The sequence below is a fragment of the Didymosphaeria variabile genome (assembly GCF_027946475.1).
Source record: "Didymosphaeria variabile strain IMI 356815 chromosome Unknown scaffold_4, whole genome shotgun sequence".
In the NCBI taxonomy this organism is placed as follows: Eukaryota; Fungi; Ascomycota; class Dothideomycetes; order Pleosporales; family Didymosphaeriaceae; genus Didymosphaeria; species Didymosphaeria variabile.
Window position 1 is genome coordinate 1,176,306 of NW_026611623.1, and position 24,481 is coordinate 1,200,786.

The window sequence follows — 24,481 nt, forward strand, 5'->3', positions numbered from 1 at the left end:
AACTTTCGATTGCTTTGATATCCGACGTTTAGCGTGGCCGCATGTGCTTGTGCATCGGTATACAAAGACTTTTAACTTCATTGGTGATCCGAGGACGCATGCAAAGACTACATATTGGATCTAAATTATCGCCTGACGACTGAGAAACATCCACCGGTCAAGTACCAGCTAAGATGCAACCAAGAACGTCAGAGTCGTCGTCACCGGGGTAATGGTGATCGCCTCCACCAATCAATCCTACAATTTGATGATGCCCTCGGCGAGGCGCTCGTAGACATCTTTCGTATCTGAGAATTAAATCGTCGCCAACGCTAAGCCGGAATGGCCGGAAGAGTAAGACGCGCGGCCGCTGTCTCTTGAAGTGGTTTGCAACACGTGTCGCAGCGGCTGAAGTATACTTGGTGGGGAAGAATGACGACCTGTGGGCAAGTCGACGAGATGTGCGCGACACTCGTAGGGAGGCAATATTGGAACCGCATCGATGCCAGCAAGTAAAGTGCAGGCCGGCATGCACCTATGGCGAGCTGGTGACTAGCGGTGACCACCCGTAGTCATTACAGGTGCTCGCAGAATCCAACCCGGTACGGGTGCAATTCGCTCTGCTTGGTGTCTCGCTCCTGCAGTACAAGAGTTGTCAGGTCGCCTGTTGGGTTGGCTGCCCAGGTAGGATGCGCGTCGCCGCGGCATACCATTCTTCAAGTGTGTTCCCTCCACCAAGTTCATAGCAGGTTCAGGCCCCTCCCAGCTACCAAATTTCTCACCTCTTCATGACCCCATCTTCCCCGCCTTGAGAATTTTCCCCTCCACCTTCTTCACCAGAGCCTCCTTCTCCTCAACCGCCCTCAGCCTCTCCCCCTCCAATCCCTCCAGTTCTTTCTCCAACTCCTTCATCCGCGCCACCTGTTCCGCCTCACTCTTATCCAAGCCTGGCAAACTTGCAATCAGCACTTCGATCTGCTGCTCCTTGAGCACCATATCTCTACTCAATTCCGCTATATCTTTTGGAATTCTTCTTGGGAGGGCTGGGGAGGGGGCGCGGGCGGTGCAGCAGAGGGTTTGCGGCTGCCATGTTCTGGGCTTCGAATTCTTGCATTGAGGAAAGCGTGGGTTGGCCTGGTATTGGGGCGGGTGGGGCGCGGTTGCGGATGTAGGCGAACGAGGATTGCATTTGATTGAGGAGCTGTAGACGATAGTCAGTAAGCGCAGGTGAGTGGGAGAATGCTTGGGCTGGGGTTTGGACGTACCATGTCCAGCTCGTCTTGAATTTGTGTAAGTATGTCGCCCATTTTGAAGGTGGACTTCAAGAGTTGTCTGCGCGGGTAAACTTTGCCGATCGCTTTTCAGTGGATAATGATAGAGGTGGATGTCGGTTGTTATCCGAAGTGTTTGCTGTCTTCTCGAAGGTTGAGTGCGAACGCTTTCAGGAAAGAGCAATGGCTGTGGTAAGGTTAAGGCAAGAACAAGGGTCGTAGCTACCGCTCGTAGGGCTGACTAGCGTGTCATTTTCGCTTGGCATCGTCCGAAAAGTTACGCGACTGTCGCGCCCTCCACCTCACTCCTAAAGTTGGCGTTCATGCTTCGTTTCGGTTCTTGTCGCTCCTTTGCTTTGTAAATATGGTTTCATACTGTTGTCAAATATTGAGCGAACCGTAATGCGTCTTCTTGCCCGCCCATCATGGCTTACACGACGAACCCCCCTTTCGCGTCTCCTCCGAACGACTCCGCATGGCGCCGTCCACCATACCTCTACCACGAACGTAGCCCCCATTCAAATACCCAAACTCCTAGTAAAGCCAGGATCGGTCAACCACAGCTCTCTGTCTACATACCTCGAATATGCGACGCGCACGAAACTTCGCCCCGACCGAACGGTTTATATTGGCACGCACTACGAATATACGGCGGCGGAAGCCCTCCTTCGGCTTGGCTTCTCGCTCATTCGGACGGGTCAGAAGAATGATGCCGGCATTGATCTCATTGGCCACTGGATGCTGTCATTCTTGCGCGAGCCTATGCCTGTCATCGTTCAATGCAAGTCGAGGATGAAGACGTGCTCACCTAACGAGGTTCGGGAGTTGGAAGGCGCTTTCCAAAGTGTGCCACCCGAGTGGCGCAGTAAAGATGTGCTTGGCCTGCTTATTACGAATCAGAAGGCCACCGAAGGCTTGCGAAAGCAAATGTACCTGAGTACACGCCCTCTAGCCTTCCTGCAGATTAGCAAGAATGGCATTATTACTCAATTCGTTTGGAATCGAGCGGCTGCGGAACGGGGTTTAGAGGGAGTAGGAGTGACGCCAAGATATACTGTGCTTCCACCCGGCGAATCGGATAAGGAACTAGAGATGTACAGGTGCGAGGATCGTCCTCGAGACGCCCACGGCCGCTTCCTAAATGACCCGTATGCGAAGTTACGGAAGAAGGGTGCATCTCGTACTGTTATCACGGATATCCAGCTCACGTGGTTGGGGACGCCCGTCTTCCCTGACCAGGATGAACTAACACTGGAGACGGCCAAACGTATGGTTGCTATTGCACAAGCTCACGGGATTGCACACATGGGGTTGAAGAAGCCCGCAAAGCCAAAGAGGGGGAGACCGCCCGGCTCCAAAAACAAGAATGGCTACAAGCCTCGCGTTGAGGCGGTTAAAAAGAAGCGACGACAAAGTGTTTCGAGAAACGAGGTGAAAGTCACGGCAGCTTCCGTGACGAAATCACAAGGAGAAGGAAGAGTAGGAAGGCCCTCGAAGGCAGTGAGAGATGCCTTTGGTGACGATGGAAGTGGGGTGATAGTGGCCAGACCCGTTCCGCCAAAACGAGGACGAGGACGACCACCGAAATCAGAATCGGTGAAAAAGGCGTCAAAACAGATGTCGAATGATAGTGTTAGAAGCAAAGATGTCCCACTCGAGTCTGCGACACCAAGAAAACGAGGAAGACCAAGGAAGACTGTGGCAGTCCCTGATGGTTGAAGATCGTGCAAAGATTGTTCAGGGCTTAAACTACATCATTACACTGTAGACGTGTTCTCCGGCCTCAGCTTAGGGCAAAATACAACGCGCTTGCCAATGCCGGTATGCTCGGCCGCCATGTCTAAGCACGCTTCCCACTCTTCCAATCGGAACTCCTTGGTATCGACGAAGTCTCTGCTCCGAGGGAACAGGCCTCTTTCCAGCATCTTGACGAACTGGATCATATCCTCTCTTTCGTACATCAATTTACCTTTGAAAGAGATGTTCCTTGATACCACACTCCAGGGGACCATGGGGTTGGCGTTCAGTCCCATCAGGCTGATACGTCCCCCTTTCCGGATAACACGGACGACGCTCCTTAGATGACTTGAGCTCGAACCCTGCGGAGGCGTGAAGTCAATCCCCGCATCAATGATGCCAAACGCCTTGAGGTTCTCCGCATCGACCATCTCATCGCCCGTCATCTTCAATGTTTCGATGCTAGCGCTCGGCGAGCCGCTCATGACAACCTTCTTCAGCCGGGCCAACTCAGCTTCATTCCGTCCCATGGCTATCACCCTCGCACCCATCGCCACAGCGACCATCACCGCCGCCCCACCATACCCACCCGTCGCAGGACTCACCACCACTGTCTCTCCAGGCTCCAGTGCGATGTCCCTCAGCCCGCCAAACGGCACCATGAGGTAATCCATATAAATTAAATCGTTCACCGCATACCCCAGATCGCTGCAGAGCCTCTTCTCATCCAACGGTATGCAATTTTCCAGCGGCACGCGTGCGTACTCAGCAAACGTCCCATCGCGCCACACATCCTTCGCCAGCTTTTGGCTCCCAGGCGTACCGCTGTCGTGGATCGCAAGTAGGAACGCGGTATCCGGGTCGTCGCGCGCGCGGATCATGCAATCGACGAAGACGAGCTGGCCCAGCTGCAATGACGTGGCGTCAGGACCCAGTGCGGCGATGTGGCCGATCGCTGCCCCAAGCGAAGTTCAGTCAGTTGTCTAGCATATGATCGAAAATCGGGAAAGGTCTCACCTGACATGCCCGTCACTAGCGGTGTCGTGAGTGAATAGTGCTTGTGTGACTCAGAGCCGTTGTATATCTCGCGGTGGTAGGATAGAGCGCCTGCGGAGAGGATCTCGACCACGGCGCTGCCGTGAATAGGGGTGGGCGTGGGGATGGTTTTTACAGCGAGAGGGGTGCATCTGTCTGTGAGGACGAGGGCGCGATGAGAGGGTGGCAGAGAAGACATGTTGATGAACGTGTTCTTATAATAGCAGAATCAGGCACAATCGAAGAACAAGTGAAAGATCGGTGAGCTTGACAGATGCTCAGAGCGCAGATGCCTTCTTATACCTGACGAACAAGTTCATATTATCACCCCAAGCTATCACACATCGTATCGAAGTCAGCTAGACTCATGTCGTTTTCCGAAAGCCACTGATGGCCTCAGGAGTATGTGAGCGGCGTTAACCGGATTTACCACCTCTACTTCCCTACTTCGACCAGGACATGTCGGCTCTGGCTTGCGGAGACCGATTCGTCTCCATTCTTCATGCTTGGCTGCAGTGATCGAAGAACGGAAAAGCCTTGTAGGACAAAAGGCATGCGGAAAAGTGACGGTGTTAAGGCGGGGATAGGGGAAGTGAGTGAAGAAACAATGTGGTTGGTACATTGATGGTCTATGCTAAATCGACCGACTGCTGGTTGACCAATTGCATCAAAGATCGAGACTATTTACCCCGTGGATTCGCCTGCACGAACGTCTAGAGAATAATGATCTCGGAATAGACACGGTATGTACATGAAACCGTCTAGCGAAGCAATCTTTGAGTCGACTTGTAGTATCGCCATCTACTCTGCCTAGTCCCGAGAGTGGCAGTCTTCGGTGAGTTATTGCGCAACTACCTTGGGAGTATCAATCATATGACTGCAAGATAAACCCAGGAACTTCATAAGTAGTATCATGATGCACTTCACTTGGTGTCGAAATCTCGATTCACGAGTAAAAAGCTACATACCTGAAGGTCAAATATATAGTACTTGTGTTTGTCACCCCAGGAAGATTTCTTGTCAGGATGCGCGTAGGTGGTTTTGATCGTCAATATAGAAGAAGGAAAAGAGAACTTGTGTGAGCATTTCGACAGCGAGCCGAGCGGAGTCTATTATCTGTCTTATGTATTGGAGATCAAACATGAGAAAGAAACACGGTTTAGTAGCAAGGGCTCAGAAAAGGATAGTTTGGAATTAATCTGATGAAGCTAGTCTAGAGGAAATGAAAAGCCTGTGGCCATGTTTGTAGGAGCGAGGAGGTTCAGATAGACTGACTGGTGGAGACTTTTGCCCGAAGAACACCTATTTAGAGCCCCAAAGGCAATTTTCGGGATAATGTGCCATCTTGCCCTTGGTGAACCAGAACACACCATGAAGTTCGCCTTTCGCATTAGGCTTACGTTGAGCCTGGCACTTCTCGCAAGGTGGGATATATTTATGGCAGTCACTCACGAAATGGTTCTTAGCATGGCAGCGAGTGCAGTATCGCGGGATGCCATGCCTGTTGATCGAATACTGCCGACTAGACGTCTCTACGTCGTTGACCACCTGGAGAACCGACTTTGGGAAGGTCAGCTTAGCACGACCATAGAGCGCCATGTAAATGGCGGAAATGGTAGTGTAGGCCGCATCGTTCCCAGCCGTGTGGGGATCACGGTATGGGATGTCGAAGTGGGCACTCAGATTACGGAGGCCAATCTCGTGCTGTGGGCCACGCGAATTGTAGATGCCCATCTCACGAGCCATCTGCTGCGTGTCAAGTACGGCGACGACAGTTTCTGCAGCCTGAGGCTCAAAACCGATAGTTCGAGCCAAGCCATCCGTATCGTTATGGAGAGCATGGCCGATAACGACTGTCGGGCACTTGCCATCCTGAGGTTTACCGGCAGTCACGTCCCAGTAGAAGCACTCCTCAAGCATGGCTTTGCCTTCAGCATGTGTCGCGAATCGAGTGTGCCCGAAGCGGTTCCTCTCTGGATTGCCTGGACAGAAATCCTTGTTGACGCAATGCGCGTTCGGCAACATGCGGAAGTGGTAGTAGTAGATCTGCTTCAGGAGGTTCTCCCCGTGGGGACCAGGATTGCCAATGTATTGGCGAAGATCTCCGGACGTAAACGCGTTGATACCAATTTCGGTCAGCTTAGACCGATCCCTTTCATAGTGTTCGGTATCGATGCAATTCACCACAATCGATTGTGCCAGCTTCGGGGCGTTCTGAGCAGTGTCGAGACCAAGAATGTAGCGAAGCTTCAAGGTCTGGGTAGGGAATGTGCGAAGGAAAGCACGAACCCCAGCGATAGTTTCCGGAAAATAAGTGGCTTGAGAGGTTGACATAATGTGGTTCTACTCTTGAAAGCTTTTTTGCTGGTATGGACAAGAGGTGTTCGATGTCTTTATAGTTAAGGAGTTGACAACTCAGTTGTGCTTGGTTTTTATGAGTAAGAGAGAACATTAAGATATGCGTATATAAGTTGAACGAAGGTAGTGTGTTGTATATACACAAAGCTGCTACCACCGTGAAAGAGTTGAAGTAGTTGATTGAGCATTGTTCGTGGTGAAGATCTGCTAGACCTGAACTTGGAATCTGACTCCCGGTAGCATATTTCACTCTTCCAGAGCTATCTTAATCTGGCCTTTCCGAAGTACGTATGGTAGGGCAATAGTCTTTAGAGGAGGTTCCGTCCGTCGTGGCTCGTCGTGGCAAGTTTGTGGGCACGCCAGGTCCGCTCAAGGAGAATCTTGATAGTGGGGAGCTCCATGTTATGCAGCCCTGAGGTTCTTGCTGGCGCTGGAAGCACTGTATTATTGGCTCCACAAATCGCCCACAGCACCGAGGTTCAAGCTACAAATAAGTGGAGAGGTCTTACCGTCGGTATACAAGCGAGTAGTCACTTATATATACGTGGTACTAATAGCTGTCAACCAAAGTCAACGCCATAAATGACCACATAGATAAGTGACTACTCGCGTGTATACCGACGGTAAGATCTCTCCATTTCTCCACAATTTGAATCTTTGGGGGGTGGGCCATGTCATTATTTAGAGCACCGATAGTAATCCGCCAGGGGGAGATCTCGCGCAGAGTAAGAAACTTATAACAAGGGGAGACGACAGCTCATTGCAGATACCATGTCTTGGGCTCCTTCTTCTTCGCCATGTTGGGAGTGAGGAGGTGTAATAGATGACCGATTCAAAAAGAAATTTCCGCATAGCTTGCTGAGAGAGAGCGTCGACTCGTATTCAGTGTTCTCAAATTATGACTGTGAGATGATATGACATGGTACGGGCATCCAGTTCTTGGAGTATCTTTAACGCTCTGTTGTAACCTTGTAGCGCTGTAAATTGGAGACTTAGCCGCTCGCACGAAAACATGTGCCGACGCCACGATTATACAAGGATAGAGATAGCCTCTATACTTTAAGAACCTCCTGTGAACGAGTCGTTGAGTCACTTGTCTTTTTTTGACATAATTGCTGATGGGAGCAATTGGTTGTGATGGAGACATTTGCTGTCAAGCCAATGGTATCACACCATACCATCATAAAACAATGTTCTGTCATCGCTTGTAAGTTTCAAAGACTCTGTGTTCACAGCTGTAGACGCAAACTTGCTGCTTTGAGCAGAACAAAGCAAGTGATACACAATGCAGATAACGCCAACCGTGGCTAAGGTTCTGAATAACCAAAGCCACAACTGCGAATCTGGAACACAGTCCATAAAGACAAACATGGGTAATTTTACGCTTCTGCACGCGATTGTTCGGGGATGTTGCGTTTTCCCTTTCGGCGCTTGCGCACCAAAGAAGCTACCTGCAACACGAACAACAAGTACTAACCAACCATAGTACCAACAACATAATAAACCATCCAAGTATTTCAGGGATACAAACAACAAGGTGTACACAGCCTCCATGTAGGACTGCATTGTACAGGGCCTCGTAACGAAGCCAACCAGCGACTTCTCTATGCGCACTCTAAAAATCTCACCATCTTTTACCCTTTTCCCCAATCCAGACAATGTGCCGACCAACCAAAAATAAGCAACGCCCCGAAACAATGCCCAATCCAGGCCCTCGGACTCAAAAAGTGGGGGCCGCGGGTACCTCGCATGTCCCGGCTGACATCATGCCCAGCCCAGTGCTTCGCGGGTGCGCAGCCCCCGCCCCACTTACCACTAATCACCCGGGCTCCGAAAATAGCGACCGTTATAGGATTAGTATTCGCAGGTATACGCTCTAGGTTCCACGAGCATGGAGGAGGGCAGGCGAGGTTGTACAAGTGAGGTTTGTGGGTGAGACCGACAGGTCGTGTTGCGGAGATGAGATGGGGCACTGCGTAGGTGGGAAGGCGACCGAGTGCTGAGTGCTGATGCGGATGGGGATGGAGGAGATGTGAGTAAGAGGGGCAACGGGCGCAAAAGAAGGCGAGTAGGCTGGGAGATGGGATGGAAATTGGGGTTGAGCGGGATGGTAAGACAGTGCGATTGGGGCTAGGGTTGCGAAAGAGGCATATGCGTCTGTCTCAGGGACGGACGCGACTTGAAAGGTAAGACCGATTGAGCATAAGTAATGCAAGCTGTATTATTATGCACAGAAAGAAGTGCTGCTATGATAAAGCACAAGCGTCCCAATGTCTTAGATCGCGACGTGATAAAACAGTAGTCTATTCGCAGAAAGATGCAGTCAGATGCACTGTGGTATAGACTACCTCGTGAACAAAAGGTGTGATTAAGCCATGGAGCTTTAGCACTCGCTGTTCAACTTATGCTTCGGCCAACCATAACCGGTCTGGTCCCATTTCTGTTCGCTATCAGATCTTATGCTGCTGCCAATATTTCGAATCGGGAGCACTCACAGTGAAATTTGGATTTGTATATGCCAAAATATGCTCTTTAATGTACTTTGTGGTCTCGAAACCAGGGGGATCGCACGTTACCAGCTTCTCGCCTTTCTTCTGGTACCAGCGCACATAGTCTACTCGCAGTACCGTTGGGAAAACTAGCTCTGCCCAGTTGATCCACGTCCACGAATTGCTCATGCCGAGGTTTAGAATTAAGGACATAGGCTCCTGCGAGATTCGGCGCGCTTGGATGTTGCCGTTGGGGCCAAGGGCACGGCCGTCCATCGTGAACATGGTTTGCCCTCCTACCTTCCAGGTGATGTGCGATCCTTCTTTATCGCCAGGAACGTATTCGAATGAGAAGCGTTGATATGCTTTGCCATCATACCAGTCGCGGTTCAGATTGGTGGTTGCGGAGATAGCTTGCTGGAAAGGACCGCCTGTGTAGGTGTTGGTGTAGCTCAAGCGCTGGTCGGGAAACGCAGTGAACTCATAGTTTGGGTAGTACCATATATCGAAAGGCGCGACTTGGTAGCTCTGAGTGGCAACAGGTAGCTTCCCTTCCTCATAGCTCACGCTTACCTCCGCGACGTCGATTTCAGGCGCGCCGCGACCGGTGCCTGGTGTAGGGTGGTCTTCACTTGGACATGTGCATGACGGCAGTCTTTGGCCAGGAAGCCATGAGAGGCCATCCGGGCTCGACTGGTTGGGCGTTATACCCACGTCACAAGCTTGATAAGTGTACGGCCATGTCCCGTCTGTGGTCGATGTGTACCCCGGCCGCCCCAGGTTGCCCAGCGTCCAAACACCGGGCCAGAGACCGTGGACACCTGCCGGTCCAGGCAGCGACATTGAAATTTCGAAGATGCCCCCTTTGAAGCATAGGTGGTTCCAACTATTCAGCATGCCGGAGCGAAACTCTAGCCCATGATTCCTGAACCGGTCCATTCGCAATTCTAGAACGCCGTCCCATGTCGTAACCGCGTCAGGATCGTACCATTCCAGATCCTGGGTCGCACCATACCAAATGTCTGGAGCAAAGAAGTATGGGTCATCTCCTTCGTAGAAAGTGCGGTTATTGCTGTTGTATTCATCGCTGAACACGAGCTCGTACTCGTCGCCAAACTCGCCCAACTTTCGCATAGCATGTGCAGGAGTATCGGGATCAAGGAGGCCACTCCGCATACTTTTAAAAAGCGGGTACGCTATATCATTGACCCAAGCCCAGTCTCCTTTCCGCGGGTAACCGTCTAAAGGCGTCTCGTGTCCTGATATGGAATCTAAGACACCCGTGTATTTCAGGATAGGAAGGACAAAGAAAGTGATGAACAGGCCGACGGATAATAGAATGACGCCCGTTGTAGGTAAAATGTGTTTTCGTGAAAAGCGTTCCTTCCAGTGTATCTTGAACAGCTTGTCATCATCGGGGTGCGGCAGGTGCATCGCATCGTCTTCTTCTGCCTCGTCTCCCCAAAGAGGCCACCCTAAACCGCCTTTCTCCTCGTATGGCGCACCGAGGCGATCGTCGATTAGAAATACTTTCTCTTCTACGTGTATATTCCTAACTAGATCTGTACTGGAGGCTGCAGGCGTTAGAAGGGCATTTGCTGAGCCAGTGGCGGTCGCAGTTGCGGGTGCGTTGGACCGTGATAGGCGGCTGGAGGGGCGTGAATATCTACCGGCAAACGAGGTCCTCCAACTGTCTGTGAAAGGATCATAGTATCGTGAATAGTCTGTACCAAGATCGTGAACTGTCAATGAACTGCCAGGCCGTTGAAGATCAGTGCTTGTCTGTGATGCGCGTCCAAGCGCTGACTGTACATGTGCCCTCGGTTGCGGTCTTCGACGTACAGGGCTGTCAGGCGTGCGTTGTTGAGCAGACACCGAAGGTCCAGCTCTTGCGATAGAGTTGGATGCTGTCTCGCATTCGCTGCTGCCTCTGCGAAAATCCGCGATGTCAGAGCCAGACAGTGCACAACTTATCTGCGATTGCAGGACTTCATGCGGCGGTGGAGTATTTGTGCGCCAGAGCTGTCTGTCCGGGGAAGACCGTTTGCCCTGTTCATCGGGACTTGTTTGAGGATCGTCCATGGAGCTTATGGATTCTCGCCAGGTTCGTGACCCTTTTGCGTTGAGCGTAGCGGCCGCTCGCTCTGCATCTAGAGCCGACGACGACCGTCCAGCTTCCACAGGCAGGTTTGGCTGATTGTGCACTATGGAAGGCACGTTGGCCGACCGGAAAGGCAGTATTTCCTGCGTGTCTTGCGTTGTTTCGTTGTTGCTATGCTCCATGCGTCGCCGCAACTCGCTACAATGTTATCGGCAGAAAGCAAGATATTAGGCTTTTGGGAATACGAAGAAGCGCTGTTTAAAATGTGGATGAGGTATCGAGCCCTCGTAATCATCAGTCCTCAAATTTATGAAGCTCGCTGAGCAACAGCAGTTCACCTGGGGCAGTTGGGTAGCTTTGGCGTTAGCCCCCTCAACGGCCACTGTAGCCGTCAATAGGAGCATCGCCATTGCGATCGTGCGCTTCGTAGTACAACAACGGGCGCTAGCGCTGCGAAACCAGCAATGGAGAGCAGAAGTGGATATGACAGCCCAGAGACAAACGGTTCGTTGGTTTCTACCCTGTGCCACGGGACCTATTCAACATCAAATATGGAAGGGTCATCTCTCAGTCCCGTGTGTTACTCACCGCACAGCTCAAGTGGTACAGCTGCAATCGAAACATACTCTACAGCATTTGAGCATATTGTCAAATAGAGGAAGGTATACTCCTAGGGAAGCCTGCGGCCTATTATGACTTTCTCGTGTTTGTCGTGGGCTGCGACAGAAAAGAAAATGGAGCGACAGTCTGAGTGTTGATTTAGTCGCACAAAGGCCCGCAAATCTAGACTTTGATGTAGGATGCGATGATCAAATTGCGGATGCAACGTAACTAGAAGAGTGGGATCTTCATCTGCCGCACGCGGGCTGGTGCCAAGCAGATCATGAGAGATGAAAAGTACTATCGCCAAATGACATTAAATCTAGCCATTTGAATATTGCAGCGTTGCATCACAACGTCGTTTACTTTTTGGTAGTTGTTGCGATAGAATGTCGCTGCTAAATGAGATGGTCCTTATAGAGGGTGGCTGTGTTTGGTGGCCTGAGGATCTGTTTCAGAGGCGTCACCCGCATAATAAAACCCCACGAATCGACAATCCTGGGGTCCGCTGCTTTCAAGGGCCAGCCTGGGGGGCTTGCCGTTCGTATATTTAGATTTAGACGATCGTTATGCGTTCTATGCGCGCGGAAAGCGGTACGTAGCGGCACGTCTTCGAGTATGCCTTGCTCATGAAACGAAACGTGGTGCCCTGGTCGTTTGTTTAGCAAACCTTCAACATGGAAGGATAGAACATCGGAAAATAGATGCATTAACATACAAGGCGCAGTGGGTCCTTCGTTTTGGGTACTTTGGCGATCTTTGAGCCGTAGGAACATTCGGAGGTTATTGAGCTGGCGTCGCATGATTGTCCGTACTCGAAGCGGCTCTCTCAATGGTAAAGAGGACGGGAGCGTTTGTGTGAATGTGTATCTCATCCGCCCTCACATGATTACTGGTACTGACTTGGATTCCTAACTGTGTTGCCCAGTCTTGAACGTCCCATTCCAAGCCAGTCGTACTGATCGTGGCAGGTCCGTAGACGGGTAGGATGCCAACATTTTCAGTATAGTTTTGGTTTGAAAGCGCACCCTTGATGATGTTGTGGGGATTTCTCAAGATAAACGATACATTTGTTTCGGAATACAACCATAATCGCAAGCGGGGATCTCTAGTTTCTTCACGGATCATGTCGTGCAACATTCCAAAGGCATGGTCAACTCTTCCAGCCAAAGTCCCAAGCACAAGTACCTCGCGTGATGATGCGGACGAGTGATTAGCTGCGATCTTCTGCATGGCTTTGGAAAAATCGGTGCAATAATCATCCACAAGCTGAGTTACTTGAGTTCCGTGATTGGCATAGAACGAGCGTACATCATCGCGCACCGAATCGAGGTCCCCGTGAATCGAATCTGGTATCTGGTTGCAGTCAGCACTGCGCCTTTTCGAAACAAATGTCCACCCACATAATCTGTTCTGCGAGCCTCCAGCTCACCACTAAACATATCGTAGAGGTGATTTGCGCCGCCGTCCGCGCATAAGCGATATCTCGACTGGGCCCAGAGTCGTGCAAAAACAGCAAAGTCGCTGATTGGCTGGTTAAGGATGAGTAGATCTGGTGCGGTCACATCCGAGGGTTCCTCGCGCTGTACCAGGTACTGCGACAGGTCGAAGACGCGCGCCTCGCTCGCACTCATTATTTTGGCTTTGCACTCCACAAATTATCCAGTTCAATGCGACAGCTGCCGGGCGGTACCAGACTTGAGCGACCTAGTGTAGAGAATGTAATAGATTGATGATGTGATAGCGCACGCGACCGGCCAACAATAGCAAATTCGCTGCTGCTGGGGCGCTAACGGCTGCTGGATTGTTCCGGGGCCGAGGACGCGACATTCACGACAGCGATGACTTGCCTCGACTGCCTCGCGTTCATCACAACAAACCACCACAAAATCTACTAAAACACTGAACATCAACATTCTTGCGATCACGGGACTGATTGGGAATATGCTACTTAGCGTATCCGTCGTGATCGACGTAATTGCAGATCTCATTACCGAAGCAAGCATCTAGGCTATGAATAACTGCATGATGCGCAGAGGCTGTGCTGAGCTTCCTCGCGACTGCCCCTGTCATCACTCCACAAAGTCACTTCGAGATACTCGACGGAGATGAGGTCGAGTGCTTTGCAGATACTAGCTGCTAACTCGTACCTGCAGCAAGCCATGGCTGCCATGGCGTCGACTCAGCCCCAACCCCACCATACCTCGACTTCGGACAACTCTAAACCACAGTGCAGTGTGGCAAGACGACCTGAAACGCATCCTGCCGCTCCAGGAAAAGCTTGGCCCTGCAGGTACACTACAACCTGGTCCAAGTGGCTCCTGTCCTGAGCCCTAGCCGTCGCATTCTGATGCTATTTCCAACCAAGTTGAATGTACACAATGGATCTAGAATGTGGGTTCTTTCCATGACGGCTTCACCGAGGCACGGCCCTGGAAGCAGCTTGATGGCCATCTTGAAAGTTAACCACGAGCCGTAATTCGACCTTCAGGCCTCACATCGCGCGATAGCTATCTCGGAAGCTCATAAGGGAGGCGAAAAGGTTATAGTGGCCCCCCAAGGAACCGCCCGCCTGTTTTGACAGCAAGCCTAAACGGTTACATCCCAAATCGTACTGTGAGCACTGCAAAGTCAAGTCCGTTCGCACGGTTGTACAATGGTGCGCACACTTCCACCTTCCTTGTAGCCGAGGGTCCATCGAAAGCATGCCATGTGCAGTGCTCCCTGAGATGATAGGGTGGTAGGGGGTTTGCATGTTTATTTCCGCAGCGCCTCGATCACGGGCCGATGATGCAAGGCCAACCGAAGGATGAAGATGTTGAGATTGGGTAGGGAAGTTTCTTCGAGGTGTGCACACTCCAGCATACGCTGGACCGTGTACGCTGGACCGGACCATCCCTCCCATCCATCGAGGGTTCTCCCAAACGAGAACGATGGTGGTTTAGGTCCACCTCAAACATGAGCTAGTGAGGCCGGTGGCACCGAAAGTATCTGGAAGTCGGCGGCTTTTCCTCCTGGACGTTCGACTGTCACTGGACTGGACTCGTTCCGAGCGACCAAGAAGGGTGACATTCTGGTCAATCTCAACACAGGATGCCTAAGCAATCTGCAGCTGTTCTCGTATTTCGTGGTATACCCCCCTTCCAGGAGACCCATTCGAGGATGCGTTAGTGCATCTCCCCATCAGCGTACTGGCGTACCGTTAGCAAGTTCAGTGCTCCTTTAGTGTCGACGGAGTACGGACGACACTGTTCACGAGCCTGCACTCTGAGGAGGCTGTTCAGCGTAGTCACGGGTTTCTAGAAGCATTCGGCAATACCTGTTGGGGTACACTGAAGCAAGAGGTCTGTCCGCTCACCGTCGGGTGTGTTTCAGGACCAAAGCAGACGCACAGGACGTTAATACCTCTCTATGCGGCAAGCTGCCTACCCAAAGAGGCTTGTGCGACGTTTAGTGAGGATTTCCACGGGGCATGATTGGGCAGAGTGCGCGTTTGTGCGCCTATGGTGCCTATGGGATTGCCTGTTCTGGCCCGAAGGTCATGCTCTGCGCTCTCCCGGAGCTAATTAGCACTTGGCAAGTCCGCAGCGCAGAGCCGCACGTCGCTTTGCCCTACCGTTGCCATTAGCTCAGCAGTCCAGCGTCGGCCATGGGCGAATGTCCGCAACGGCCTTCGCGTGTGGGCCTTTTTCGCACGCTTCGTCCACTGTGCAGAGTGCACTGCGCTGGACGAGGCTGCGGCGGCACCCCTACCCCTGTGTAGGCCCGCCTAGCGGCCCGCCAAAAACAGCTGCTGGCGACACCACCCATGCACCCTCCCCGCCAAAGCGCCCAAGCAAATTAGACCTGCAGGTCTTGCGCTTGCGCCTATCCTCGCACGCCAGCTCGAGAGCGGCCATCCGTGGCGAGCCCAGAGCGTGACAGGCAGGCAGTCCCTCTCCACGATGTGCCGTCGCCCGCCGCTAGCTGCCCCCGTGGATGTGGCTGTCACTCTTTACAATGCCGTCCCACACGACACTGACTAGCTATGAGGCTCTGCGCGCTCTATCCACAGCATCTCTAAGCGTTTCATGGCCTCGACCAATCCTCCGCCCGCAGTCGCCAGATCAAGCAGACCCGCAACCGTGTAAAAATGGCTGTTACAAGCTACGCACCGACGTCCGGAGGCCCAAGCCACAGCTCGGTTGAGATTCGACTTCATCGTCATCGCGAGGGTCAGATCATCGACGAGGGCCGTGCGACGCCGGTCGTCAGCCTGCAGGACATGCCCCTGCACGACCTTGAACTGAAACTGGCAAGGCACTGCTGCGCTCAACTGCAGCTCTAGCTCCCTGCTCTACGGATCCCAGCAACCCTCGAGACAGGGACCCTGGCACGAGGCGCTTGGGACCGCTGGCTGGCAGGATTGACAGACCCATAGCACTTCGCCGAACTATCTTGGAAGGAGGTCGGCCACTTGGTGGGAAAGTAACCTTGGCTGGACGCTCATTGGCTTATGCCCGACCTGAATCCTGCACTGGGCAGCCGTTGATGGCCCCTCATGCGAGGTTCCCGAGCTCGACAGGCAATCTGTGATCGAGTAGCTATCCCACGTAAGTCTCCAGTTCTCGGTTCAGCCACCACGAGCGCACACCCCTCCCACGCTAGAGCCATCTGCCAAAACACTCCCGTTACTATTTTATATCCCTCGACCTCCCCCCCTCTGCACATCTTCACCCAGTACAACTTCGGTGACAATCCTTACTTCACTCTCCGACATCACCCCACTACCTTCATCTACTACATAACACAAAGTATCACCATGTGCCAGCCTACACAAGTCGAACAACCCAAGCTGTCTTCCCCCAACCCGTCTGCTCAGACCTCGCCATACCAACAACACAAAGCTCACAACCCCTACCAGAGGATGTCTCAACGACGAGCCATTGCCTGCACAATCTGCGCAAAGGCAAAGACCAAGTGTGACAAGGCCGTTCCTTCCTGCTCTCGCTGCACAGCAAAGGGTCTCCAGTGCGAGCCTCGATCAACTCGCCGCACATCCGACAACAGCTACAGGAAACCCACCAAGCACCTCGTCTCTCCTAAGAGGTACCCCACGACCAGCTCCATTCCTACCATGGGTACCTCGCCGCGCAGCATCCCATCCTCGGGACGGCCACAGATCATGCGAACAGTTTCACAGATGGACTTCCACACTGCCGCCAAACTGAGCCAGTACCCAGCAAACTTCAACAACTTCAACATGCTCACACCTCTGCCCACCTCTTACACTCCCCAGATCATCGACGAGTACTCCTACTCAAGCAGCCCTGAGCCTAACATGGGAGGCTTCTCTCGCTCCATGGACCAAAACAGCTACATCACCTCCAGCCGCGCCATGACGCCCTCCACTCCGGAGCCATTTGCCTTCAACGACCCCATTGCCATCGCCGATCCTTTTGACCACTACATGAGCACGCCGAGTTGGTCTGACGATGGCTCCATGGCTGTCGGACTCGGCTTCGAGCATGACATGCCTGCCATGCTTCCCAACAACATGTGGTCTACTCCGGAGCCGGAGAGCATCACACCCATGGGAATGTGCGATTCGCCAACCGTCATGAACACCTGGCCGCATCCCGCTCTCTCTGTGTCACCGCCTCAGCATCCCATGGGCATGCCGCACAACAAGGGTGTCCCTTCGCTTTCTCTCAGCGAAGCTTCAACAGAGGAGTACAACTCGCCGCACCACCCGCAGCAGGAGTGGAACAACGTCCAACCCCACGCCGGTCAGATGATGGGAAAGCCGATGGTCAGCACATCCTTCATGGACAACGTGAAGTCGTACGCACATTACCCCAAGGCCCCTCAGCCTATCTGGGAAGACATCATCGTTCCCCGCACCCAAACCTTCTGAGTTGGACCCGGGCTTTCGGGCACGTAAAAAATGACATTCTGGTAAGTCGCCCGCCTACGGACGCGTGAAACCCGAATACTGACGGTAATAGGTACCAAGCCACGATGCCATGTCGCTTTGGGCGTAGCCTGCATCCTTTGGCGTGGAGCTACTCGGGGGGACCCGTGCAGCCTGCCTGATTGTCATGTTTACTTTACACTCGCGATCGTGCTATGGTCGATGCGATCGTGCTTCGCGACGACGACCTCCGCGCTCGTAGTGGTGAGGTGCAGAGAGCTGCACACCACTGCGCCAGGTGCCGGGCTCGTGTTCGCACAACACCCTGCTCGGCCACGGGTCGCGTGTACAACTCCACGCTAGCGTGCAGGGCTCCGCTCCGCACACGACGCTCTTCTTCGCCTAGTCTTTTTCTCTACGGTGTCTGTCGATGTACGAGGATGACGGAGGATGTTCCGATTGTATATACGGTGTCTTGGAACATCTCCAATGTTGGGAACGAAGGGAAAAAAAGGTGGTCGGTCATGTTTTTCTGTACTGGTTTGGTTTTCGGTTATACCCTCGAGGGACTGCTGTTCTGTGTCACGATTAACGCGCATCATTCTGGTTGGGCATGAGTATGCCTTGTTGCTTGCATCTTCTGGCGTTTTGTCTTGTCTTCGCGGGGGGTTCGTTCCCGCTGGCTGGCGTTGCGAAGACTAGATGGGACGGTTCATACATTCGCTTCAGACAGTGTTGTTACTAGGATAATATTTATTGCTGCTATCTTTACCATCACACCTGCACCTTGTTCGTCATGTTTTCGCATTGCACTTGTCGCTGCTTTACTTATCAGGCAGAGTACGAAGACACGCAGGGACAAACACGAAGTCTACACACACGAAGCCCTCGCAACGCGATGCGATGCGATGCGATGCGCAAAGATACTCCAGTGTTATCGGGGTTATTTCTGGACGAGCCTAGCGCGGATACGGGCTCGCGGCGGCCCCAATACACTGGAGCGCGCTCGCCTTTGCCTGTACAACACGAGGGATCGCCTTCCACGCTCTGCACCGTCTTCAGCTGGGTTCCAACAAAGATCGTCGAACGTAGTGTTTCTCGAAGCCTCGTGTTGTTCTTCGGGCTTGCGCCGCTTGCCACTGCTAAGCTGGGTAGGACGATCGCTGCCGTCTGCGGCGGGAGGGTCTCTACCCGTGCACCGTTTTGGCGTTTTGGCCCCCAGATGTGATCGTCATCACGGTACTGTCGCTACGCGTGCTACGCTCGATGGAGCGCCTCCTGCCTGCGACATGTATTGTGTACGTGGCCGGGCTGATCCGGCGAGACGCCTGCATGCTTGCCTCAGGTTTCTGTTACGCAGTGGAAAGCGAGAAAGCGATCGGGCGAGAGAGCGAGAGCCATCATGGTAGGCAGGCAGCCGCTGAACGAACTGTTGAACGGCTAAGCGGTCGCGCTGTTCTTCCGCCTTGTTTCTCTGTCATAGACCATCTCACCCACCGCACCGCCCTGTGGTACGAAGCATGACTGCGCATAGAGGCGTTCCCACTCTTCCTCGCTGCCTCCGCCAGCCGCCAGCCGCCGGCGTGCCCTTTACCCAGCCATGACAACGAGATAACCCCACCATCGATAGCACAGCGACCACCTCGATCCATCAAACACAATGGCCGCAGACAGACCGACCGGGCCGCCCAGTGGCAGGTGCACGGCCACCCTTGAGCGTGCTAGCACGCGCAGTTCCCCTGCACGTCCCGCGGTGGATGGCTGCCTGCCGGGATGGCCCCTGTCACTGTAACGCTGCGGCTCTGACCCTGCCGTTTGGATGCGCGGCCGTTGATAGGCTGTGGGCCGGGGGGAGGTGTTGGATGTAGATGCTTGGGGAATGGGGCCGTGTAGAGGTGTCTTTAGAGGGGGGATGCAGTTTACTCTAGGACAGACGTTAGGCAGGGTGGGAGCGGGTGTGTGTATGCGGAGGGCACATGGCGACGCGGCAGGGTGGGGATGGTGATAGTCGTAGGATCGTTCAATCTTGTTTGCATGGCATGGGATCAGTGAGTGACGGGAGGAGTACGCTCCGAGGACAAAGTGTGGAAGCAGCACTGTGAAACTTGGGATGGGTAGACGCAATAGTGACTGCGTCGGGCGGTTGAATGCGCCGACGGCAGGGTCTTGGAGTGATCGTGCGAGTAATGCAGCGTCCATTCTGTTGCACACTGGATAAAAGGTTGCGGGCTCGCGACGATGCAGGGCAATTCCTTTGACTTGCGAGCACCTTGGTACGGCCGCAAGGGCTTGATTCGATTGATCATCGTGGTCGAAACAGGTGTATTGTACGCATGCCCGCGAGATGCTATTGCCTGTTATCAATCAGTCGATGGGTCGGTGAAGTGCAGGTACGTTCGCCCGCCAACGCTTCACTCTGGGAAGAAGCAAGACCATCCCACGTCCCAACAAACATTCATGGCCTCAGGATGGTGCGCCTTGTTCTTCAGGTTAGATACGCTCTCACCTCTCATGTCAGAAAATGTCTTCTTCCTCCCACGCTGTCACCAGCACTGAGTCCGTAACACGATCCTCCAGCCTCAACGTTCAGGTCGCCCTTTCTCGTTCGCAGCGTACACCACAAAGGATGCTGATTGCGACGAGTTGGATGTGTGTCTCTCGTCTGCGTTTCGCAGGCTGGTCGACTTCGCCCTGAGGGAGCGAGCGGGACGGGCGTTGTCTTACCTCGGGCCGTGCCACTTGACGGCAGTACAGTCATTCGTGCGCTTGCGCAGAGGATTGGAGACCAGGACTGGGGCTCCATTGGATAGTGTATTGCGGGGGAGACACATTCGCTGGGGGTGAGATCAGGGGATATGTGCCATAGTACTGTGCATGCGTTCGGGGCGATGTGTATGTATGAAGGCCTGGGAGGCACACCACCGTGTCTCTGGGCTCAGCGACGCGGTGCAACACGGCGTCGTCACAGCGCAAGCCAGGCGATTGGGCGCACGCATTGCGATGTTTGCAGCGAGCGGTTTGCACGCCCTCGTTCCTTCGCTCGTGCCCTTGCGAAATGCTCGTCGAAAAGGCCCAAGAGAAGTCATGTCTTGCCGCGCCTATCAGGTCGGACGCTGCCAACGCGTGTACTGCGCATCAAGCCACCGAGTATCACCAGTTGTTGCGGCTTACCCGTCCTAGAAGGCAGTTTGAGCCGCGCGCACGCACCACCCTCGCGAGGCCCCTCTGGCTTCCAACCCTTGGACAACGTGCTTGTAGAGAGCCCATCGCTGGAGCTACGCCCGTTGCATCCTACCGCCATGCTTCTGCTACTCGTGCCAAGCCAACTCTTTACCAAAGTAGCTTGTGTTAATAGGCGAAGCCCGAGTCGTGCATTGTGTAGTCTACCGCGCATCACTACAACAACATCTAGTTACCCTTCTCGTGTGGGTGCGTGGCTACTCTAGCACACCGCCGACGATGCGATACGTAGCCAGCCTCAGGCGCAGACCAGTGCGAACACAAAAGTGACATCGCGACGAGCACGCGGGAGGGTGGCTCCTCTCGCGGGCGGCCTGACCGATACTCGATGGCGCTACACTAGACATCGCATCGGGTGATGCGTCGCCCTTGAATCCTGTGGATGCTCGCGAGCCGTCCATCGTGGATTGGACCAAAGAGTCTCGCCGTGCGATTATCTCTAATCTACCCGCGAGCACGCACCGGTTTGGACGCATCAATACAATGTCTATGCAGGCGGATCCTTCTGCGGCTCTACGTGAACGCGAGCCGGCTTGCTTTTCCGACTGGCAGAGCCTATTCTACGAGCCGTGTGCGCTGCAGGTTTGACATTGCGTCACACTTGGCGAGTACGGTCTATGCGGCGTGAGTCTTCGGCGATGAGCGACAGCATATCGAAAGTATACGCCAAAGTTGGCTTCACGCTGCATCTGGGTGCTACTGGGCGCACAGTGGATCGCGACGACCGTGGGGGAAACATTGATGCTCCAACAACAAGCTTGTCGCGTGGGGAGAGCCATGGCAATGCACCGTCATGTTTCCCACTCTGGGGTTGCGAGCTTTGCATCATGCAGTGTGCGCACGCTGGGTAGGGAAACATTCATGTTCCAGCAACACCTTCATCGCGTGTCAGAGCCACACCAACGCACCGTCATGTTTTCGAGCCTGCGTTCGCGATCATCTGCATGGTGTAGCGTGCGCCCACCGTGCGAAGAGGCATCCAAGCTCCAGCCAAACTTTATCGCGTGGGGAGCATCTGCCTGTTGATGCATCGTCATGTTCTCGAGCGTGGAGCCACGACGCAGAGTAAGAAAGCACAAAGGCTGTCGACCACTCACAACCTTCCTCAACAACAGTGTCATGTTTCCCTTCCCCCCACGCCTCCACTGTTCAACGAACCCCACAACTCGCCATCGCGACGACATCGACGTGGAACGACTGAGACCTGCGCATTGAGACTGTCAGAAGCTGTGCGATAGCACATGGTACCCGAGGTTTGGTTCTTGCTGTTGCTTGTTTCGATCCTTGCTGCATCCACGAGGCAGCAGCCATTGCTTTCCACGTCGCTTTCCTGACACCCTCGTCTATGGGCATGGTGGGGAAGTATGTATGGTTGCGGCGCGGATTTCCACCAGCCAGAAGCGAAGACGTCTGAAGGGTAGACCCGCGTCGAACCGTCGCGTGTTGGGACTTGGTCCCACAATGCGCTCCATTTGCCTGGTTGCTGGGCGGCCGGTATTGCGGTTAATGGCCGCAAAGTAGGGTGCGCTCTTGGTAGTCACTGTGCCGTCGTGTCATCGTGTGAGACCGTTGTGGTGAGCATGCGACCGCGCAAGTGAGGCATTCGGTCGGCCGGCGGAAGAATTGCGTACGCGCGCTCGCGGTCTCGGCTGGCGTAACAGCGAACGGACGGGGGCGGATTACAGATCTCAGAAGGATTGCGCGCGCGATGGATGCGGATGCTCCTACTGCTACTGCAGGACATTCAAGCCGTTTCTTCGGCCCTTCGAAATCCTGCTCGCGTGGCAGACAACTGCCAGAGATGTACAGAGCCAGATCTGCGCTGGATGATCAACCGTATCCGCACTGTACAGTACCGTAGTGCAGCGCTGATCTCGTTGGTTCACACGTGGATAGACCTGATGATGACTGAGAGGCCGCACTTCGGGTCTCGCAAGTTGGACTGTGGAGTCGCCGAATAAGCATCCCGAGCGGTTCGATCCTTCGGCAAGGATCACCCATTTGGCCACCCGAAGCCACCACAACGTACCTACATGTCGTCACCCTCGAGTAGGTGCATATCGTTCCACCAGCTGCTTGTACGGGGATGCAGTCCCCCTTCCCCACGAAAGATAGCTAAAGATTCCCCGGGAAAGCCATTAAGACTTGGTTGGTTGTCGAGGTCATGCACTCATTCGTGCGACTGCTGCTGTGTAACGATGGCTGCCCCAAAGCGGTCGCATCCTTTTGGGAAAAGTTGCGCGACGCCACAAGGCAAGAAAGACCTCAGGCGTTGATCTCGCTACAGACTAAGCATCTGTCAACCCACCTTTGTAGCTATAAATGCCTACATTGTAGCGAGAGCTGTCGTTTCAGGTTGATGGATGGTGCACGAGCACTGTCCTGCCAGACACCTCGTTTCAAGTTGACAGCGAGCGAGACTTGCTGGGATCGGCCAAGTGTGGACCGTTCGCGAGGCTGCTTCTCTTCGGACTTGGGTTGGGTTCAACTCGATGCTACTTGTGGGGTCGTGCGTACATACAGGAAGCAGAAGCTGGTGGTTAGGGTGGCGGATCTGCGCGTTCCTTGTTGTGGTTAGTGCCAAGAGCAGGTAGGAAGATGAAGACGGAGCGTGCTAGTATTGTTCAGTAAGACTGGAGATTGGAAGAGATCTGAATAGGGCCGAAGGATGAGAGGTGGTGGCTAGATCAGCCGAACGGCCAGGCGATCGAGGGCGATGGTGGTGTGAAGTGTCTCTGCTGTCTGCTGCACACACTGAGCGGCAAGACCAGCGTGGTGGGAAATCAGCCTTGAACATCAGATGGTCTCGCATTGGTGAGAGAGGTGTATCGCGACCAAACCGGTCTGCAGCTTGCTTGCATACACGAAACGTGGAAAAAGAAGAGTTTTCCCCAATCGCCCAAGATTGCCTCGTGGAGCTAGACTTGCCTGAGGAACGCTGGAACTGGGAGCAGGTCCCGCACTGCAGGTCTTCCTTACTGTTTCTCAATCAAATGATGCTGTCATGTTCGTAGCTTCCGCAGTACCTGCGCCATTAGCCTCATTGCAGAGCGGCCTCGGTAGCCCCCGAGCGAGCTATACCCACACCGGCAACGCTGTCTGCAGACCGATATGCGAAGACCAAACGGGGCTTGAGATTGCGTAACCTGGGGGTCTACCAGCCCCACTGAGCTAAAAAGCGAAAGGATCACTTGTATCTACATCTCGATGGGGAAGCTCGCCGCCGCGAACGGGGCCAGTTGCTCCAAGCTCAGTATTGGTGAGACATGCTTTGGCCGCAAGAATTCAACCGCAAGTACCTGCAGTAGCGTACACATTGCCAGTGACCACAGATCATCTGAGGGCAGAAGCATGACTTTGCGTTGCTGGCCTTACGTTCGAGAGGCCGGACTCTCCCTGCAGTAGCTCGAGGATGGCATGTCGCGGGAGGTAGTCTAAAGGATTGCATCGAGGCTCTGCCAGACGGTGCAGGCACTCCATACCGGAAGGAGATGGTGTCGTGTTTGCCACTTCTACCGTTTCTACTAGTGACATCGTCGCTGCATCGAGTGGGACTCTTAGAACTATCCCCGTAGAGGATGGCGTGGGGTTGATTCCCGAAGTTGACCGATTGCCGGCATAGTCACGTGTCGGTCGCATTCCCAACCTATACGGGCAGATAAGCCGTTATATTAGCGGCGAATACGGTAATTGTGGGTAATGGTAGAAATGAGTTGGCGAATAACTTGCAGGGACCACGGCCAAGTCACCTAACTACATATGGAACGGCAACCTAAGT

At 53.7% G+C, this 24,481-nt stretch overlaps 6 protein-coding genes across 6 annotated transcripts; 2 read left to right on the forward strand and 4 right to left on the reverse strand.

Annotated features, from left to right (window-relative positions):
• Positions 1-765: 765 nt before the first annotated feature.
• Positions 766-1,286, reverse strand: SRB7 (RNA polymerase II mediator complex subunit; the record flags this gene model as incomplete). The annotated part of the gene is made up of 2 exons (XM_056214051.1): positions 766-1,062; positions 1,245-1,286. The coding sequence occupies 2 exons, from the start codon at positions 1,284-1,286 to the stop codon at positions 766-768; spliced, it is 339 nt and encodes a 112-aa protein (XP_056071318.1).
• Positions 1,287-1,725: 439 nt separating this feature from the next.
• Positions 1,726-2,969, forward strand: N0V89_005275 (uncharacterized protein; the record flags this gene model as incomplete). The annotated part of the gene is made up of 2 exons (XM_056214052.1): positions 1,726-1,757; positions 1,814-2,969. The coding sequence occupies 2 exons, from the start codon at positions 1,726-1,728 to the stop codon at positions 2,967-2,969; spliced, it is 1,188 nt and encodes a 395-aa protein (XP_056071319.1).
• Positions 2,970-3,007: 38 nt separating this feature from the next.
• N0V89_005276 (uncharacterized protein) lies at positions 3,008-4,221 on the reverse strand (the record flags this gene model as incomplete). Its single annotated transcript, XM_056214053.1, has 2 exons — positions 3,008-3,942; positions 4,005-4,221. 2 exons carry the CDS (start codon positions 4,219-4,221, stop codon positions 3,008-3,010), a joined length of 1,152 nt encoding a protein of 383 aa, XP_056071320.1.
• A 1,103-nt stretch (positions 4,222-5,324) lies between these two features.
• On the reverse strand, positions 5,325-6,356 carry N0V89_005277 (uncharacterized protein; the record flags this gene model as incomplete). The annotated part of the gene is made up of 1 exon (XM_056214054.1): positions 5,325-6,356. One exon carries the CDS (start codon positions 6,354-6,356, stop codon positions 5,325-5,327), a length of 1,032 nt encoding a protein of 343 aa, XP_056071321.1.
• Positions 6,357-8,830: 2,474 nt separating this feature from the next.
• On the reverse strand, positions 8,831-10,951 carry KRE6_2 (beta-glucan synthesis-associated protein; the record flags this gene model as incomplete). Its single annotated transcript, XM_056214055.1, has 2 exons — positions 8,831-10,443; positions 10,840-10,951. 2 exons carry the CDS (start codon positions 10,949-10,951, stop codon positions 8,831-8,833), a joined length of 1,725 nt encoding a protein of 574 aa, XP_056071322.1.
• A 5,735-nt stretch (positions 10,952-16,686) lies between these two features.
• On the forward strand, positions 16,687-17,466 carry N0V89_005279 (uncharacterized protein; the record flags this gene model as incomplete). Its single annotated transcript, XM_056214056.1, has 1 exon — positions 16,687-17,466. The coding sequence occupies one exon, from the start codon at positions 16,687-16,689 to the stop codon at positions 17,464-17,466; it is 780 nt and encodes a 259-aa protein (XP_056071323.1).
• Positions 17,467-24,481: the final 7,015 nt, after the last annotated feature.